Here is a 20,356-nt window from a genome sequence, read left to right as displayed (position 1 = left end):
TGAACACAGAGCAAACATCACCCATGGTAAAAAACGAGGAAATCTCTACTTGCTGCAATTCTGGGGATTTCCAAGCCAGGCAGAGAAACCAAGAGGTGGCAGAATTTCCTATTTCACATCTCCTGGGGGTGGCACTCCAGCAGAACTCAAATAAAGTTATTTAAAGTTCATTATCTCCCTCACACAGCACAAAAATGTATTTACACACATTGGAGTCTTCACTAACAGGAGCAAGTGAAGCCACCGTACCAGTGACCCACATGAATGTGAGAAAGGAAAATATGTGACCAGGAAAAACATCTAAAAAGATGTAAAAGATAAAAAAAGGGGAAAGAAAAAGCTGTCCAATATCCATGGTTTATCAGACATCCTTTGCCATGAATTATTCCACACAGCTACAACCACCCCAGAAAATCCAGTCTGGATAAAATCCCACTGGAGTTTTTTCCCTCCAACACCAAGGCAGCCACTGGAGAAAAAGGAAAGTGTTCTGTGGAGTTATTTGGTGAAGGATCTTAATTTTTAGCTGTTTAAATAATGCACCAATTTAGAATCATTAAACTGATTTCCCCTCATCCTTTCAAACTCCTTTTCACTGCCAAGAGCACGGGATTTCATTAATGTCATCTTCAAAAAGGGAGGACAAAACACCGAGATGGTATCGGATGTACCCTGGATTTAAAATATTCATTAACACCAATTATACACACTGATAATTCATGCAACATGTTCTTCTTCCTAATCCAGAAAAAAAAAGGGGTTTTCTTCTGGCCTGCTAAGCTGCTTCAATGAATATGCATCTTGTTAATAATTTTCACAACCAACTAACAAAAAAAAATCTGAATTAATCACCGATATATAAGCTCAGGAAGAAGGCAGAGGGGTAAAGGAGGAAAATGTATTCAGGCTGGAGGTTACAACCAACCTGGGAGCCAGGAAATGATGACAGCAGTAATTATTTGAAATTAACATCCTATAAAATAATACCCTGTAAAGAATGGGAATGTTAACAGCAATATGTTAAGCCACTGTAAGCAAGTCCCACAGCTTCCCAAGCTGCTCTCTACAGTTTAATTTCAAGTCTGTGATGAGATAAAGACACAGAAGTGCTTTTTAAACATGGTATAAACTTGGAATTAAAATTAAACTCTCCATGTGCTGATGGAGGAATCACTAATTCCACCCACTGAAAGCAGAAATTCACTATGTCCCTTCACACTTCACTTTTTTTTGTTGTTATTTTAATTTAAATTATTTTACTTGGTGACACTTCTTCACTTTCACTGGCTCTTCATCAGCGTTGGTGTAAAATAACCTCATTATTTCATTTTTCTGTCTGTAATTACCGTGACAGATGAAATCCCACAGCGAATGTGAGAAGTTTGTTAGTACAGAAAACAAATATTCTCCCATCAAACCTTCCACCTTGTCAATATTAAGCCAGAAACAGCACCAGCAATACAAAAATAACCCCTCTGGCCAGAATTTTAATCTTTACCTCCTTAAAAAAGTCATCTTGTAAATATAACCAGGAGCAGAAATGAACAGAAAGGGAAAAAAAAAATGGGAAAAATATTCATTAAAAAGGGAAAAAAGGGTTTTACCCTCTCTTCCAGCCGAGCCAGCTGCTCTTTGTAGTAGGCATCGTGTTTCTTCAGCTCCCTCTCCTTCTCTTCCAGCTGCCTGGCCTAGAAAAAAAAAGGAATAGAATAATAAAATTATTGAATCAAGGATATTATTCCTAATTCTGGGCTTTTTCCTCCCCTCCTCAACAGCTCTGCCCGAGTTTGCCCAAATGGATTTGGAAACGTCACCAGAATGCTCCAGGCTGGGATTTATTTTTACTTTTTAATTTGAATTAACTTGGCAAATCACTTCTAAACTTAGGAAAACCTAATTCCAAACAGGTGGATATTTGGGAAGAACAAAATCCTTTTATGTAGTTGCTAAAAAGTGCATCCAAAACTCTCCTGTCCTCTTTAATAAGGAATCACTCCTCTGGAAACTCCCAGATTGGTTGAAGTATCCACTAAATTGAAAAACTCAAACATGGGATCACTCTCATGTCCAATAACCTAAAATAACACAGAATAATTTAAAATATTTATCTTTTCAATCCTAATATGACCTGAGTGTTCTTTTAAGAGACAGTGCTCTCAGCAAATCGATGGTTTTGGCTTTTCATCTGCATTATTTCCCATTTTCTAGGATTAAGGGAACTCATTAAAAATTAGAAAATACATTTAAAAAGCACATATGCACAGAGGAATTTATTAAAAATATATAAAGCTGCAAGTCTTGCAGTGTAAATAGCAGACAAGTGATTTTTTAACAAGCTATGAAGGATTTAACACCTAAATTATCAATGCAAATACTTTCCAGGTTCATAATTTTTTAATAAAATATCTTTAGTGACTAATAATTATCTACTGAAGGCCATTATAACAATTACACCACATATTGTACAGATACAAGACTCGATTCCCTTTGTCAAGATCAATTTTTGGGGTTTTTTTAGTAAACACCCAAGGAATACATTAAAAAGTTTGGATATTCACTTGTTTCCTTATTCAACTGCTTACCTTGGTTTCTATGTCCTGAAGCATGCAAAAAAAGTTAAAATCCAAATTAAATTTATTATATAAATAATAAATTTAATTATTTAAACAGAAACAATGCAAAAAACAGAAACAATTAAATTAAAATTAAATTAAAACAATTAAACAGAAACAATGCAAAAAAAAAACTCTACAGGCATGTCAGATGTATCTGGAAAAACGCAGAAAACCACTTGGAAATTGTTGGGGTCTTTTCTTCAAAAATCCCCCCAAAAGCCATATTTTAGATGAATCAAACTCTGTCCTCTGCCAGCCTCTCCATCAGAATTCCATGGAGCACATGCCCTGCCCACCAGAATTTAAATCAGCCTTGCCTTGCTAGTTACAGGTTCTCCAGAGTTAATTCCATGAAATATTCCACAGCCAAATTCCCATGGTTTGTACTGATCAGGGTTTGTTTCTTACAGGTAATCCCTGATGATCTCCCAGACCCAGTGGTTCCAGAACCACCTAAAATTCACTGCAGGTTTTGTGTATTCCCCCCAGAGCATCCTCTCCCTAATAGGGATTCATGGAATGGTTTGGGTTGGAATTGTTTGGAATTAATTGGTTGGGTTAAAAATCATCTCATTCCAACCCCAACACCTTCCACCACCCCAGGCTGCTCCAAGCCCCATCCAAACTGGCCTTGGACACATCCAGGGATCCAGGGGCAGCCAAATTTCTCTGGAAACTTGTGCCAGAACTCCTCACATTCCAGACCTCATAGTCCACATCTAACATTCCAGATCTCATATTCCATATCTCATAGTCAATATCTAACATTCCAGATCTCATATTCCAGATCTAATATTCCATATATAACATTCTATATCTCATATTCCATACATCATACTCCAGATCTCATTTTCCACATCTAATATTCCATATCTCATGTTCCATAACTCATATTCCAGGTATCACATTCCATATCTTCATATTCCATATCTAATATTCAATATCTAATAATCCAGATCTCATATTCCAGACCTCATATTCCAGATCTAATATTCAATATCTAATAATCCAGATCTCATATTCCAGACCTCATATTCCAGATCTAATATTCTATGTATCATATGCCAGATTTAATAATCCATATATAACATTCCAGATCTCATATTCCAGATCTCATATTCCATATATAACATTCCATATCTCATATTCTATGTTTCATATTCCAGATCTCATATTCCAGATCTCATTTTCCAGATCTCATTTTCCATGTATAATATTTCGGATCTCATATTCTCTGTATGATATGCCAGATTTAATAATCCATATATAACATTCCATATCTCATATTCCATACATCATATTCCAGATCTGATTTTCCAGATCTCATTTTCCATGTCTAATATTTCAGATCTCATATTCCACATTTCCTATTCCATATCTGCAAGGCATCTTCATGGGTATCCAATGCAAATATTCCATGTCTAACCATCCCAAGATCCCCAAAACACAGAAGATCTCCAGAACATTCCTGTTGTGCAAAACAGGCCAGTGACGAAGAAAAGACAGAATTAATAAAAGAAAAGATGTAATTAATATTCCATAAAGCTCATGAGAACTCGGGTAAGGTTCAGTTCTCACAATCCAGTCTTGTTCCCCATGATTCTGTCCAAGACCTGGAACTAAAACTGACCCTGGAAGGGCAGTGGGATGGAGTAAAACCCAAAACCAAGGGAAGAAGCTCCTGACTGAATTCACTCACCCCATTTCTGATATTCACGAGGGCAGAGCTTTGCAGGGTGTAAAGCACAACAGGTCAAGGGCACAGCAATGACGGAGGAGACAAAAACCATCCTTATCCTCCAGGATTTAAGCTGAGCTTAAATCCCTTTCCTCTGTTTTGCTGTGATCAGGGAAGGCAATAACATTTATTCCAAGGATATCACTCTGAATGGAAGATTTTCCCTGGATATTTGATTTATTTGGGAAGTTGGTTTGTTTATTGGGTGGATTTTTGGGTTTGGTTCCCTGTCCCACCTCAAAATAATTAATCATCAAACCAGCTGGATTTTACTGCTCATTGCCCTGATCTGTCACTGATAAAGGAGAAATAGTGTATAGAAAATAATAAATGATCTGTTTATCCAAAGTTTTGCTTCTCTGTGTTGTGAAAGTAATGGAAGATTTGGTTGGCAAGTAAGAAATTCAGCAAGAAAGAGTTTCTTCCACCCCGACACTTGTACAGTAACACAGGGACAGCAAAGTTGAAATGAATAAATAATAAATAAAATTATTCATTTATACAGCAGACTATAAATATGCCAATAGAGGAGAACTGAATGCAAAAATAAAAACCTGTAAAAAGTAATATTGGATGGATGGGGCTGCAGCAACAAGATCCCTGTGAATGTCAATGAGCTGCAGGAAAATAATTAAGGACAGCCATGTTTTCAATTAGCTGAATGTTGCCCTTTAGGTGTAAATGAGATACTGGAACAGGTTTGTTGCTTCTTCACAAAGAAATTCTAATAAACAAAACTTCTGCTTGGGTGTTTTTAAAAGAACAGCTTCAAAAAGCCACCTCTGCTTCCCAAACCACCCAAATTTAATACCCAAACCAGATCACCAATATTAAACACAGTTTCTCTGCAATCCCAAGGAAGTTGGACCAAGGTTTAAAGGCCAGCCTGGGTTTTGTTTTCAAAGGTAGCACCTGGATTTGGCACAGCACTGGTAGGAGTTGCCATCACTGGAAAAATGGATTTCTTCCCTACAAAAAAATTCCAGGAATCACCTTGTACCTGACTGCAGGGACACCTGCAGAGCCATCCTGTGACAAAACCAAGCCCTGCTCACACTGGATACAACAAAACCACATTTATTTTATCCTCTGTGAGACAGAAAAGAGCAAATAAGCAGCTGAAAAAAAATCTAGCTGATTGAAAATCTATGTTTAATAATTAAATTTTTAAAATAAAAAAAAAGGAATCTCTTGCTGGATGTGACAAGGCGTGTGTGGACATAAATTGCTGTTATTTAAGGAGTGGATAAAAAAAAAATCATTATCAGGTGGTTTAATGTTGGTTTGTAGGCAGATTTTACTCAGCTCCTGAAGCCTTCAGCAGTCCCAGGTTTAGAGATGCCCCTCAGCACAGAGTCCAAGCCCCAAATTCATTAACATCCCAAAAATTTACAGTGGGACTGCTGAGACAGCTGCAGTTTGTGTTTTCCTGGGAAAAGAATGATCTGTTTCAAAATAAATTCCAGTCTGAATTTAGAAATTAACATCAGCCAGGTGAAAGTCCTTTGAAGGTCTTGCCTCAGGATCATCAGGGCATGGACACCAAGGGACTGGTGACCTCCCAAGGCACATCCAAGGATTCCAGAGCTGGCACTGAGGCTGGAAGAGCTGGAAGAGCTCCTGTCTCATCAGAGTGAGGATTTTCCAAAGGAAATGCTGAGCACAGCAATGAGGGCTCCTCTCATGGGAAAGCCCACATGGAATATCTGCAGGTCTTGGGAATGAGCCTGTAGGAAAAATTAATGGATTAAAGGTTAAAAGGGAGTGGTGGCAGCTCCCTCAGGAGACCATCCCATAGGATGATCCCTCAGCACCATCCCACAGGAGATCTGCTGGCAGCTCAGGATGAGTGGCATGCACCAGCACTAGAGAGATCCCAAAACATGATCTCCTCAAAACCTGATCTTCTCAAAACCTGATCTTCTCAAAGCATGAACTTCTCAAAGCATGAACTTCTCAAAGCATGATCTTCTCAAAGCATGAACTTCTCAAAGCATGAACTTCTCAAAACATGACCTTCTCAAAACCTGATCTTCTCAAAACCTGATCTTCTCAAAGCATGATCTTCTCAAAACATGACCTTCTCAAAACCTGATCATCTCAAAACCTGATCTTCTCAAAACCTGATCTTCTCAAAACCTGATCTTCTCAAAGCATGAACTTCTCAAAGCATGATCTTCTCAAAACCTGATCTTCTCAAAACATGATCTTCTCAAAACCTGATCTTCTCAAAACATGACCTTCTCAAAACCTGATCATCTCAAAACCTGATCTTGTCAAAATCTGATCTTCTCAAAACATGACCTTCTCAAAACCTGATCTTCTCAAAACCTGATCTTCTCAAAGCATGATATTCTCAAAACATGATCTCCAAACATGACCTTTGCAAAACATGATCTTCTCAAAACCTGACCTTCTCAAAACACGATCTTCTCAAAACATGATCTCCAAACATGATCCTCTCCAAACATGATCTTCTCAAAACATGACCTTCTCAAAGCATGATCTTCTCAAAGCATGACCTTCTCAAAACATGATCTTCGCAAAACATAATCTCCAAACATGACCTTCTCAAAACATGATCTTCTCAAAGCATGATCTTCTCCAAACATGATCTTCTCAAAGCATGATCTTCTCAAAGCATGATCTTCTGAAAGCATGATCTTCTCAAAGCATGATCTTCCTCTACCACACTTGTTTTCCATGCCTTTTCCAACCTGAGGTTTGCTGGATGAGCATATCCATGGGTTAGAACCAGGTGTGAATTCCAGAGCTCGGAATACAGGTCTAGGCTGTGAGTGTCGCATGGTAAAACAGTTTTTGGGCATTTCATAAATCATGGTTTGGGCTGGAAGGGACCTTAAGGATCATCTCCCAAACCCCTGCACAAACAGTGACATCTTCAGCTCCATCAGGCTGCTCAGAGCCCTGTCCAGCCTGACCTTGCATGTTCCCAGGGATCCGACATCCACTGAATTCCTCTCCCACTCACCCAGGTATAGCCCTGTGCATCCACATTTGCACGTTGATAAAATCAGATAAAGCTGCATTATTTGCATAAATTATTACAATCAGCAAAACTACTCTCCTCTTCCATTGCATGGAGTGTCCCAAGGAAAAAAAAAAATCTCAATTTCCACATTTAATGGATGTTTAACTGCCCCAGTTTTAATTTTGAACCTTCTATTTCAGCATATAAATACACCCATCATTCTGAACAGGCAATGCGAGGAACTTATGGACATTCTTGGGAACAGATGCTGGTCCCTTCCTCCTCAAAGAATTCCTTTCAAATTATCACTACTCATAAAATCATCCCTAAGCACAAAAAAAATCATGTGGACACATCTCTTGAAAAGAGGGACGTTCATTTCCACTTGTAAAGGTGGAGAATTGTTAGGAATTGGAAACGGCAGCACCAATAATGCATCATAAAACGGAGTCTTTGACAAGTGTAATTAAAACAAGCTTTTGTAATTACCATTAAATGTGCTACAGTACATTTTCTAAAAATAATGAAGTCCTAAAAGAGTGAGTTGAGCAGATAAAAAAGATCACATTGAGAGGAGGAGGCTAATGGAGAAAATTAAAAAATTGAATTTATGAACAAGTAAGGATCTAGTGTAGAACAGAAGATGTGACAAGAAGCTTCATTTACTGAATCTCGTTATAGACCAAAGGAGAAAAACACAAATGTACAAATGCCAAGAAAAGAGTTACAGATTCCAATCCTAATGTGAGTCACGGGAATATGTACAGGAAAACCCACAGGAACGTCGCTCTCCACCAAGGCAGAAATTCATTGAGGTTTTTGCCCCAACAAGAAGAGTTCTATTGTATTATGCCAGAATAAAAAGCTGAACAAGGGAAATCTCAGAATCACCGAGGCTGGAAAAGCCCTCCAAGATCATCAAAGCCAAGCTGTGCCCAATCCTCACCTCATCCCCAGCCCAGAGCTCTGAGTGCCACCTCCAGGAATCCCTTGGACACCTCCAGGGATGGGGGCTCCAAACCTCCCTGGGCAGCCCCTGCAGAACGTGGGACACGTGGAGGAGAAGGTGGATGATTCAGGGAGAGCAGACACACCCAGAGAGATCCCAGAGGTTTCTGCTCAAGCAGGGGCAGGAAGAGGCCACAGCTGGCACCCCAAGGCTGTGTCCAGCCAGGGTTTGAGAACTTCCCAGCACGGGGACAGAAAGCTCTGCTGAGCCTTCTCCATCTGCAAGGCCCCTCAGACCCCGTGCAGGGACAGGGCTCACGGAGGAGAAGCAGCAGGAGGGAAGTTCTGAAACCACTTGAGAGGACCCTGAGTTCTTCCAGCCTGATTTATTTTGTGATCCTACCCCAAAACAAGAGCAGAAAAATCACACATTTGTACCAAGCGACCAGAAATTTACATTTCAGAAGCATTTACAGAATCCCAGACTGGTTTGGGGTGGAAGAAACCTTCAAGATCTGCTCATTCCAAGCCCTTCCACCAGACCAGGCTGCTCCCAGCCCTGTCCAACCCGTCCTTGTACAATATCAGCACTAAAGAAAAGCTGCCACTTCTCACCAAACTCCAAATGAACCATCTGGTTTGTTCAGCTTCAAAACAACAGACTCTGAAGACTTTATTTCCTTGCAAATAAAAATTAAAATACACTCATGACTATTCTAGTGATTAGCAACAGGCAGAAAAGCCTCGTGTTTCCATCCAACCGTGGTTCAAAGGAAAAAGAGACGCTGAAAAAATCTGAATTACATCTCTGCATGTCACAGGGAATGAAAGAGAGGCATGACTTATTCCTGAAACTCTATCCATGCTTTTCAGTCAGCCAACACAGTCCAAGGAGATCAAACATTTTAAAGACTATCTGTAGTGCTGCCAGGTATTTGTAGCAATTCAAATATTGTCTCTAACCGTGGCTGACAGCTTCTGATGTTTCAGTCATATGTCAAATATGTAGTTTTTCACTAAATTGAAAGAAGCAGAGACTGCTCCATAGGAGCCAAAGTGGATTTCTCTCTATAAAAGAGAGTAAGAGAACCGTTATCCTGTAAAATTCAGGAAAAAAACCTGTCAGCAAACTGATTTAGGACTGTGTTCTACTTCCATCTTTGTTGTTACACCGCTATTGTAGCAAATCATAAATATCGTTGCCATTTTTTTTACCGCCTTCAGAATTGATATTAATGATGGTTTTGTAGAAATATTTTTAAATTCCTGGTTTAAATAACAGAAGGGTAAAGAAAAGTTATTGCTAAGCAGAGTCAGCCAATATTTGATGCATTTTGAAACAAAACATGATGGAAAACAAAGCAAAACATAAGGAAGCACCACCCTTCAAAAATTCACCAGTGAGGTCCAAAACCAAGCCAGGGAGAAGAAATTTGCACCTCAGTTGCCTCATACCCAAATATTCAGAGAAAATTTTGAAATTTAAGCTTTCCACCTAGGACTCTTCATTCTTCAGTCCAAAACCCAGCATTATCACCATTTTAAAAGCCCAATTCTTGTGCTTTGTAAACTGAAGATTCAATGGACTGCACATAAAGAGTGAAATAATTCTTAGGGATGCTGCATTAATAAAAGCAATAAAAATTCACCACCTCATTGAAGCCACTTCAAAGCCAATCTCATTTGGAATCCCATTGAAAACCTCCTGTATTTTGTGTTTATTAGAGGCCTCTCAGCATCAGGGGCCGTTCTCCAGAGTTATTTTCCATCTGTGAATATCCCACTTCTTCTATCAAGGGATCCAAACTCTGCATGAATTGATATCACTCCCTCCCAGCAAAGGTTGCCTCATTGGAAGTGGCTGCTCAATCTGTTATCCTGAGAACCAATTCCCACTGAAGGCAAAATGTGATGATGCCCAGGGAGGGAAATCCACTTTGGAATAGCAAATAAAAGGACATTTATTGCTGCTCTGCTATTCAAGGGATTGATTTCTGCTCAAGACACAGAACTGAGTCACTTGTAACTACATCAGGTCTTTCTCAATTTGAAAGATACAACGCAAGCAGAACCTTCATCTCTGGGTGTTCCAAAAGGCACTAAAAATACAGATAATCTGTTGTCTTAAAGGTATTTTATCTGTGTTTTTCTGAATTTTGATCATGTTAAATTGAATTCCTCTATTTAGTAGTAATAAACAAACCATCAAAACTCATTGATTCTGTCTCAAATTATGCAGCCATTTTATTTCCCAGAGATTTTCCTGTTCAGCTTGAGAATAAAAGAACTGTAACCAGCAGATAATTTCAGACTGAAGATGTAACTCAGAACCAAATGAATCTTTCAACAGAATATTTGACTTAACAGTGAAATTCAGGGATTGCCAAGGGAAGATAATTTTGGTGAACTTTTGGAATGTCCAACTTTCCTCAAAGACCTTTTGGCATTGAGATACACAAAAAATTCACGTGGTAAAGAACAGGTAATTGGTGTGCACAAATATCAAACTAAAGATTTACCCCAATTAATAAGTCCATTTTTAGCTCTGTTTCATTTTTTCCAGCACTCTAAAAACTCAATTCAAATAATTAATAGGACAGTTTGCAGTTCTTCACTTTATATCCATAAAATATTTAACTAAGTGTGAAAATCCTAAGTTAATACCACATAGTTACAGTAACTCTTTAAATTACTACCAGAAACAACCAGCAAAGCCTTGGGAAAGTGGGAGAACACAGCAGGATTTAATGCTCTTTGTATTTTAATTACTAAATTACAATGCTGGTCTTTCAGCATTTTCTTTAAAGACTGAACAACTTATCCTGAAATAAAAACACCAGAGAATTATTACCTTGAGTAGAGCAGCTCTGAATGGAGCTGGGATTGATTTATGCATCGATTATTGGTGAGCATCTTCCTTTTATATAATCCTATAACACGTGTCATTGAATTTCTGTGTCCAACTTCCACTCACTGCACTTTTATTTCTCTTCTCATTTGATTGCAGAGTCTCCAGGGCAGAGCTTGGAACTCACTACACATCTGTGCAGTGTTTAACATAATTATACTTCAAGCTCTGCTGGTGTTTCTGTTATTCTAACAGAAATAAATAATATTCTAAACACTGAAAATATTCAAACTGGATGGAAAAAGCAGATTTAATGCAAGACAGGGAGGGAAACAAAGACTTGGGTTTTGTGAAGACCACAGCAGAAAAATAAATGACAATGATTTATTTTTTTTAAAGCCCTTTCCCTGTTCAGATGGCGAATGTCTGAGTGTACCAGAAATTTTTGACTGGGCAACTAAACAAACCCTGAAACTTATGAATATAATTAAGTAATTGGAGGCAGGAAATATGTGGAAGAGAGGGGCTGATGCTGACATTTCTATTCCTGACATCCCTGTCATGAACATTTGCTGACACAACATTTAAAGGGTTTAACACTGCAGGGATTGTTCCAAAACCATGGCTCTACATGGTTTTACTAAAATTTTTATACAGTTTAGTGTAAATTTTTGTCACACTTGGAAAGAATAAAGCAGCTGTCCAACAGGATCAATAGCATCTTATGCACAGAAAAATGTAAAGCAAGTGATAATGAACTTCAATGAAATCCTCATGGATTTCATAGAAATTATTGTATTGAAATGGCCAAAAAAGGTCAAAGCAGAGAAGATCATGGCAGGTAAAATCCCAGATGGGTTTGGGTTGGAAAAGACCTTGAAGTGCCATGGCAGGGACACCTCCCACTATCCCAGGGAGCTCCAAACCCCAGCCAGGCTGGCCTTGGACACTTCCAGGGATGGATCCAATGAGGATGAATGGAAAATAACTTGGAAGCACAAGTCAGCACCAGTCAACTGACTAGTTTTATCCTGACTATAAAGACCCAGAGAAAAACTTGATATTCCTGCAGGAAAAGCCAAGGAAAACTTGTCCTGTGTGTTAAAACAGGATAAAAACAGGAGGGGATTTACGAAGCAAAGGGGAAGTAGAAGACAGCACCAGAGTAAGATCACAATATTTGATATAAATAAAATTCAGATCCTCACAGATCCTCTGGTCATTCCCTGTATATTTATATTCTGGGCACTGCAGAGAAGAGCTTTGGAAAAGAAAGAAGCTGGAGATACATAAAGACCAAACCCCTCTGTGTACAGGAGAGAGGTACACAAAATAATTAAATGTTCAGAGAAGGTGAGCCAGGCTCTCCTATTTACTCCCTCTCATAATACAAGACCGAGGAAATATTCAGTGAACAGTGAAATTGAAAAGCAACAAATTTGAAACCAATTAAATGCATAATTAACCTGCAGAACTCATTGCCACAAGTTATCAGCGAAGCCGATCACTCAGCAAAACCTGAAAAGTTGAGATGTTTGTATTACCTCTGAAAACATCCACACTTTCAGTTACCTCAGACTGTGGATTCCTTGGTGCACTAAACATCCTTTAACAATATATAAAACAATTAAGAACACTGGAATCTGTCATGTGTCAATTATTCAATATCATAAGCAGAAGGAAACTCTAAGGAACTATTTTATTTCTTGTGGTATTTCTTTTGTTTCTGACAAAAACCTTGATTTGAGACCCAAATTTCAGCCCCTTTTGGCTGCTGTGATGCTGTTTTTACACAGCCAGAAAAACAAAGTAAGTCTAAAATCGACCTTGCCAGCTTTTTTTACCACCCTCAAGATGAGAATTTCTGTGGGGATGGCAGATCCACACCCAGAGCTTTGTGCAGAGCTGCCTCTCCTTGCTTGGGGCAACAGCTGAAGGGGTGAGGAACTGCTGTTAAATGGAACTCAAGATATAAAACAAAACAAAGAATCTCATCAGCAGGGAAAAGAAGAGTTAATGAGGAATTTAATACTGCTGAGCCACAAACCCTGAGTGGATCCAATGGCTTGAGCAAGTCTCTGCTCAGTGAATTTCTGCATCAGCCTCGTCCTGAGCACAGAGAAATCCAGGCAGCAAAAAGAGCAATTTCCAACCCAAAGAAGAACAAAAGTGCTGAGAAGCGCTTGGGAGACAGGGACAGTGATTCCATATCCCAGGATCACCAAAGGAAACCACCCCTGCTGGATCCTCAGGCTTCTCCCTTCCCACTTCCACTCTGGGAGAGGAGAAGGCTCCAGGGAGAGATTCCAGAACATTCCAGGAATTCAAGGAGCTCCAGGAGAGCTGGAGAGGGACTGGGGACAAGGCCTGGAGGGACAGGACACAGGGAATGGCTTCCACTGCCAGAGGGCAGGGATGGATGGGATCTGGGGAAGGAATTCCTGGCTGGGCTGGAATTCCCAGAGCAGCTGTGGCTGCCCCTGGATCCCTGGGATGTCCAAGGCCAGGCTGGACAGGGCTTGGAGCAGCCTGGGATGGTGGAAATTGTCCCTGCCCAGATAATCCATGGTGCCCTTCCTGCATCTCCCAAAAATGACCCCAAAATTGAGGAAGCGCCATCCTGTGCAGGAGGACGAGCTGTGCCCTCGGTTCAACCCCTTGTGCAGCCCCAAGAAAGATTCCTTTCCTTTTTCCTTTTTCCTTTCCTTTTTCCTTTCCTCTTTCCTTTTTCCTTTCCTCTTTCCTTTTTCCTTTTTCCTTTCCTTTTTCCTTTCCTTTTTCCTTTCCTTTCCTTTCCTTTCCTTTCCTTTCCTTTCCTTTCCTTTCCTTTCCTTTCCTTTCCTTTCCTTTCCTTTCCTTTCCTTTCCCTTTCCCTTTCCCTTTCCCTTTCCCTTTCCCTTTCCCTTTCCCTTTCCCTTTCCCCTTTCCCCTTTCCCCTTTCCCCTTTCCTTTCCCTTTTCCTTTTTCAGGCTCTCAGGGATGCTTGCCAGGAGTCTGAGACTCCACAATCCATTCATTTTCTAAAGGAATACCATTATTTTAACACAAATGTTTTTTCTGTTGTGGGTGAGAGCATCTGGAAGGGAAAGCAAACACTTAAAAAGTGCTTTCTAAAAAAGAGGTTTCATCCCAGTCAATAGGATGCTTCAGAAAAATAGAAGCAGCCAAGTACTTCTATAATAATGGGGAAAAAGAGAAAAAAACCAAAAACCCACCCTCTTTTGGGAGTTGCTAAAACATGTCAATTTTTATACAATCTTTTTGTGTTGCCCAATGCTGTGAATGCTCGAAAGCAAAGCTCTCAGCTGGATTTGTGAAGTGTTATTTTTTATTTTTTTTTTCCCTGCAAGCCTCCAATCTATTTGTCATGCAATACAGCTTGTCCTAGCCCACAGTGAGAATTAATTCTTAATTTTCTAAACGTGGAGAGACACACCAACTATTTGCACAAGTAATGGCTCTGATATTTGCATGAAATTGAGAATGGCAAAGAATTGTTCCAATTAGATTAATTTGGAAATGATAGAAGAGTTACAACTTTGCTCTGTCCTTTAAGAGGAAGAGGAAAAATCTGCAGAACAAAACATGACTGATCATAAATAGAGGAAAGTATCTCATAAAATGTTTATTCAGCCTTTCTAACACGGAGTACACGACACCCTGCTGAGATCCACGTTATTAAACAAGAGGTGGCTCTGCAATGAAACAGGAAAAACCCCAGGCTAGGGATTGAAGGAATTCTTCCCTGGGAGGGTGGGGAGGGGCTGGGATGGAATTCCCAGAGCAGCTGTGGCTGCTCCTGGATCCCTGGAAGTGTCCAAGGCCAGGCTGGACAGGGCTTGGAGCACCCTGGGACAGTGGGAGGTGTCCCTGCCCATGGTATGGGTGGCTTTAAGGCTTTAAGGTCCCTTCTACCCCGCTCTAAAATTCTCCTTTTCAAAAATTTTAGGACTAGAGGAGTATGAGGTTAAGAGATTTCAAAAAGAAATTTCAAAAAGGGAAAAAAATACATTTTTGCAGTGCTAGAAACAAGAGATTATATTACATATTATATATATAGCTATAATTACATTTAATTGCAAGTTATCCCATCTACCAGCCTGGTAACTCAGATATTCAAGTTCACCTGACACTGCCTTTATTTAACACAGACACCCATGGATGGAGAGGTTAAAAACCTTGTTTTCTGAGAGAAATCCCATTTTTCTTGTAATAAATCTTATTCTGTACCAGTCTCTGACCATCCAAAATTATATAAAAATAATATGCAGGAAAATCCTCACAGGGATCTTCTGGTGCATCTGGAATTATGGAATCACAAAAGGGTTTGGGTTGAAAGGGACTTTAAAGCTCATCCAGTGCCACCCCATCCATGGCAGGGACAATTTCCCACTGTCCCAGGCTGCTCCAAGCCCTGTCCAGCCTGGCCTTGGACATTTCCAGGGATCCAGGGGCTGCTCTGGGAATTCCAGCCCAGCCAGGAATTCCTTCCCCAGATCCCATCCATCCCTGTCCTCTGGCAGTGGGAGCCATTCCCTGTGTCCTGTCCCTCCAGGCCTTGTCCCCAGTCCCTCTCCAGCTCTCCTGGAGCCCCTCCAGGCCCTGGAATGTTCTGGAATCTGTCCCTGGAGCCTTCTCCTCTCCAGACGAGCACCCTCACTTGTCTCCACGGCAGAGGGGCTCCAGCCCTGATTTTAAAGACAAATAAAATCTGTATTTTACATTTCCAAACCCAGCCAGCTCCTGGCAATGAGAATTTTTCCCTCTCTTTATTCCAAGGGACAGGGTCAAGCATCTGCCCCATTCCACTCCATTTCCAGGTGGGCAGGAAATGTTTTCCATGCCCAAGTTAAATTTTGTTTGGACACTGAGATCCTGACAGGAAACTGGGGGAGAAGCAGGATTATCATTCCTGCAGTGACTTACAGCTCCCAGACATCCCAGAGGAAAAGCTGGAACCCTGAATCTCTGTTGTGTGAATATCACCCCAGGACCAGAAATTCCAATATAAATATAAATATAAATATAAATATAAATATAAATATAAATATAAATATAAATATAAATATAAATATAAATATAAATATAAGTATAAGTATAAGTATAAATATAAATAAATATATATATAAAATATATATATGTGTATATATATGTATATATATTTTTATATATTCATATATATTTATACATAAATATATATTTATATTTATATATAAATCTGTATTTATATATATTTATATATAAACATATACAATAGGAAATAAATATATAATTATATATTATTGATAATAATATAGTATTACATGTTATTATATATAATTATATATTAATAATATTATAGTATTACATATTATGTTATTATATATTATTATAAATATATAATATGTAATACAATATAAAAGATAGATATATAGAGATATATAGAGATATATATAGATATAGATATAGATATAGATATAGATATATACACAAAAAGTATATAAATTCCTGCTATAAACTAAAATACAACAGAGTCTTGTTTGCTCCTGTGAAAGCTTAATCTGTAGCACACAGTGAGCAATAATCTTATTTAATGATGGGGAAAAACCTTCTATCTCCTGAAATTTAACAGGAGTGATTAAGAAAACAACAGACACAGCAGTTTTCCCTGAAATTTAAGCTGTGAGGGTTCAAAATCTTAAGTGAACATGAATTTTCATTTTTCTAAATCTGTAACACAAAAAGTCCAAAATGCACATGGTCTGAGCTCCGTGTAAACAGAGCTGCTGCATCAATGAAAACTTAAAAACAACCCAAAAAAACCCAAAACTGAGATAAAATCAATGAGCAATTCTCAGAGAGGAATGCCCCTATTCAAAGCAGACATTTTATTTTTATTATGTTTGATTTTCTCCCTGTCCAGGAGTTGTGGAGGTCTCACCTTTCAGTGCTTTTACTTCTGCCAAACTCTACATTACTCTAAAAACCAGAGAAATACTCCAGACAACACATTTTTATTCCTAAATCAATACTCTAGCAGCAAACAAGTTGATTTTCAAGGAACCATGGAAGTATTTAATGTTCAGGATACCCAAATTAAATGAGAGCCAATAATGGAGCTGTGGTCAAGTGACATAAAAATTGCAGGCAGGGATTTGGAATTCTTAATTCCATCAAAATTAAGCTGGAAAGCAAAAGCAGGTGGATTTTTTGGTGTTTTTTAGGCACACAGGTGGAATTTTTCCTCACTCTGAGTATAAATTTTTGCACGTGTGTGTGTGTGATTAGATATAAATATATTTATATTATTTATGCATTTATTATTTATTTATATTTATATATTTTTTAAAATATTTATAAATATCTATTTTATTTATGTCTATAATTAATTTAATACTTAATTAATATATAATATAATATAGTATAATATAATATAATATAATATAATATAATATAATATAATATAATATAATATAATATAATATAATATAATATAATATAATATAATATAATATAATATTTATGTTAAATATTAATATTAATATTTATCATTTATATATATATATATATATATATATATATATATATATATATATATATAATTAATTTAATACTTAACTCCAAATCTACCCCTGAATTCTGTAGGACCAAAACCAAACATTGATACTTTTACAGGGTCTTCTTTGTTTATGTTTAATATAACAGGGAGTGTCAAAGTCCCTGAATATTTGATTTCCTCTTTGCTCAGCTCCTCAAAAAACCCCAAAGCAACATAACAAAAAAATTCCCAAACTGCTCAAAAGTGACAACAATATTTTAAATGGAGTTTTTGCACAACAGAAAAGAAAACCTGAAGACAAAGATTCACCCTTGTAGCTGGAGGTATAAAATTATATAAAATATATTATATAATGATATATTATATTTATGATTATATTATAAAATGATATAAAATAACTGCTGAGGGTGCAAGCACCAGTGCACTCAGTCTTGGGAGTTCCATGAGAGGAATCACTTTTATCCTCCTATTCCCTGATTATAATTTAGTTTTTTCTGTTTATTATTTAGGGGAGGAACAATTGTGTCAAGGATTTTATTCCTCTCTCTGTTTGCTGACACATTTACATGTAAAAAACCTAAAAAATGTATGAGAAGTTGAATAGAGGAGAAGGTAAAACCCCAAGCACAGCTCATCTCCTGCTCCTGAGCTGTTCTCAGAGCAAGACTGGCAAATCAAGAAGACACAGAAATGCAGGAATTATGGAAAAAGGGAAATAAAATGGGGGAAAATGAAGGGATTTGGGAAAAAACCACAGAGGGCTGAGAGAATTCTCCTCCTGAAGGCTCCAGGGAGACTTTGCTGGGGAGATGGGTGAGGAGGCAGAAGACAGAAAGATTCTCCCTGAACATTTCTTCCTCCCTAAGGAAATCAGAGAAGGAATTGGGACCAAAACTCAGGTTGGAATCTCCCATTTCCATAGGGATGAATCCCTGCCTTGGCAGGAAACCAGGAATCCTGCAAGGAGGAGCACAAGGATCTGCAGCTCTGGGATCTGGACTAAGGATGGAGGAGGGTTCTCCTTCCAGGTCTCACTTGGCTCAATTCTCACCTTTGGACACCAACAAGGAAATGGAAAAGGAGCAGAAAATCCTGTTCTAACTCCAATTTTATAATTCATGTCATTCCAAAATTATAATTTATGAAAACAACTGGACAAGAGGAGCTGAGCCACAAAATGACCTCTTCCACCTCCTCAGCACCTGATTCCCTCAAGGGTGGAGTGCAGGAGGTAAGAAAACCTTTTTCTGGTCCACACAAGCTTTAAAAACAAGATTTGTGGTGTTCCATCAAGGAAAAGAACCAAAAAGGAGCAAATCAAGACAAGAAAAGCTTCAGCTGAGGGTGGAAAAGGTCAAAGGTGACAAAATCCCAAATTACAGCTGGAGAACCTGATTTACCAAAGAACACTGGGAAGTGCAACTGGAAGAAGGGAATTTTCTTCTTTTCTGGTGGATTTTTTTCTTTCTTTTAAGATATTGATGGATTTTTCAAAATAAAGATGCACCCACAGCATGAGGAATGGGAGATACAATCATTCTGCTCTTTTCCTTGGGATGTCTGCAGTTAAATGATTTCTAATACTTCCAGAGGTCCAAAAAAAAATATAAATCTGTGGAATGCTCAGAAATTCATAATTACTCTTGTAAGCAATTCAAAGATTGCTTGGGTATTAAGAAAAAAAAACCAACCTCTGGATAAAAAGGAATAAAAACATCTAAGAGAATAAGTTAAATGGAGTAGGTTAATAGTTTGTAATATCTTATCACTGAGGTTTAGACAGTCATAAACCCATAATGGCAAGGAAATTTAGATTTAAAGGAGAAATTATGTCTATAACCTTATTCACTTGCCTGAATATTAAATTTTTAAAAAATTAATGATCTGCTTATGAAAAATATCAGATCAGAACCATCTCAGCAGAGTGCACAGGGAGGCTGGATCCCCATTTATTTTGAAACCATTCCCACTGGTGCTCCTGGCTAATGGGAGCACTCTGGAATTCCATCAATAAAATTCATTATCATCAAACCTGGCTCCACTCTGCCCTCCTCATTTCTTCCCAAAACATTGATCTATTTATATAGGAAAATTTATTTACATTTTACACCAGTGCCCACATTTAGGACAGGTCTCAAACTTCAGGCCTAAGAGCCAAAGTTTAAGGGAGCCTCTTTCCCAAAACTGCTTAAATGCTTCACAAGGAACAAAAATTATGTCAAATAATCAAGTTACAAACACTCCTTATTTAACAGCTTTGAGTGATTCTTGTTAGCACAATTTTTTCTGCTTTAAATAAACTACAGAGGTTTTTTTTGTTTGGTTTCTTTTAGAACTATGGAGTCTATTTTTATGTAGAAATATTAAAAATATAAAAATTAAAAAAAGCCAAGCACTCAGCATGCAACAAAACCCAGCCATGCAAGCTCCACATGCCCACAGAGAGATCTAAGGCAGGAACAAATTAACTTAATTTTATTATTTGTAGGTCCAGGAGTGGAAAGAGCTGCTGAACATTTGTGGGGAACCTGTGATCACTTTGATCTGCATTGTCACAGAAAAAGCCACGTGATGTTTTCAAATTAAAACCATTCCTAATAAATGAAAGCAGGGCAGAGAACTCTGTGGATTAAATGTGTTCAGGAGAGTCAGAGGGTGAAAATAAATAAAAATAAGA

At 38.2% G+C, this 20,356-nt stretch overlaps 1 protein-coding gene across 3 annotated transcripts in view; it reads right to left on the bottom strand.

Moving 5' to 3' along the window:
- LOC131592839 (MICOS complex subunit MIC19-like) overlaps positions 1-20,356 on the bottom strand; it is a 125,057-nt gene that overhangs the window by 46,331 nt on the left and 58,370 nt on the right. For all 3 annotated transcript variants that reach the window (XM_058864651.1, XM_058864652.1, XM_058864653.1), the window contains exon 5: positions 1,605-1,688. In XM_058864651.1, the coding sequence (XP_058720634.1) occupies positions 1,605-1,688 (84 nt within the window). The remainder of the gene's footprint in view (positions 1-1,604; positions 1,689-20,356) is intronic.

This window comes from Poecile atricapillus, chromosome Z (genome assembly GCF_030490865.1).
Source record: "Poecile atricapillus isolate bPoeAtr1 chromosome Z, bPoeAtr1.hap1, whole genome shotgun sequence".
NCBI lineage: Eukaryota > Metazoa > Chordata > Aves > Passeriformes > Paridae > Poecile > Poecile atricapillus.
The sequence above is the reverse complement of the archived record's forward strand: the minus strand, read 5'-3'. Positions and strand labels throughout refer to the sequence as shown.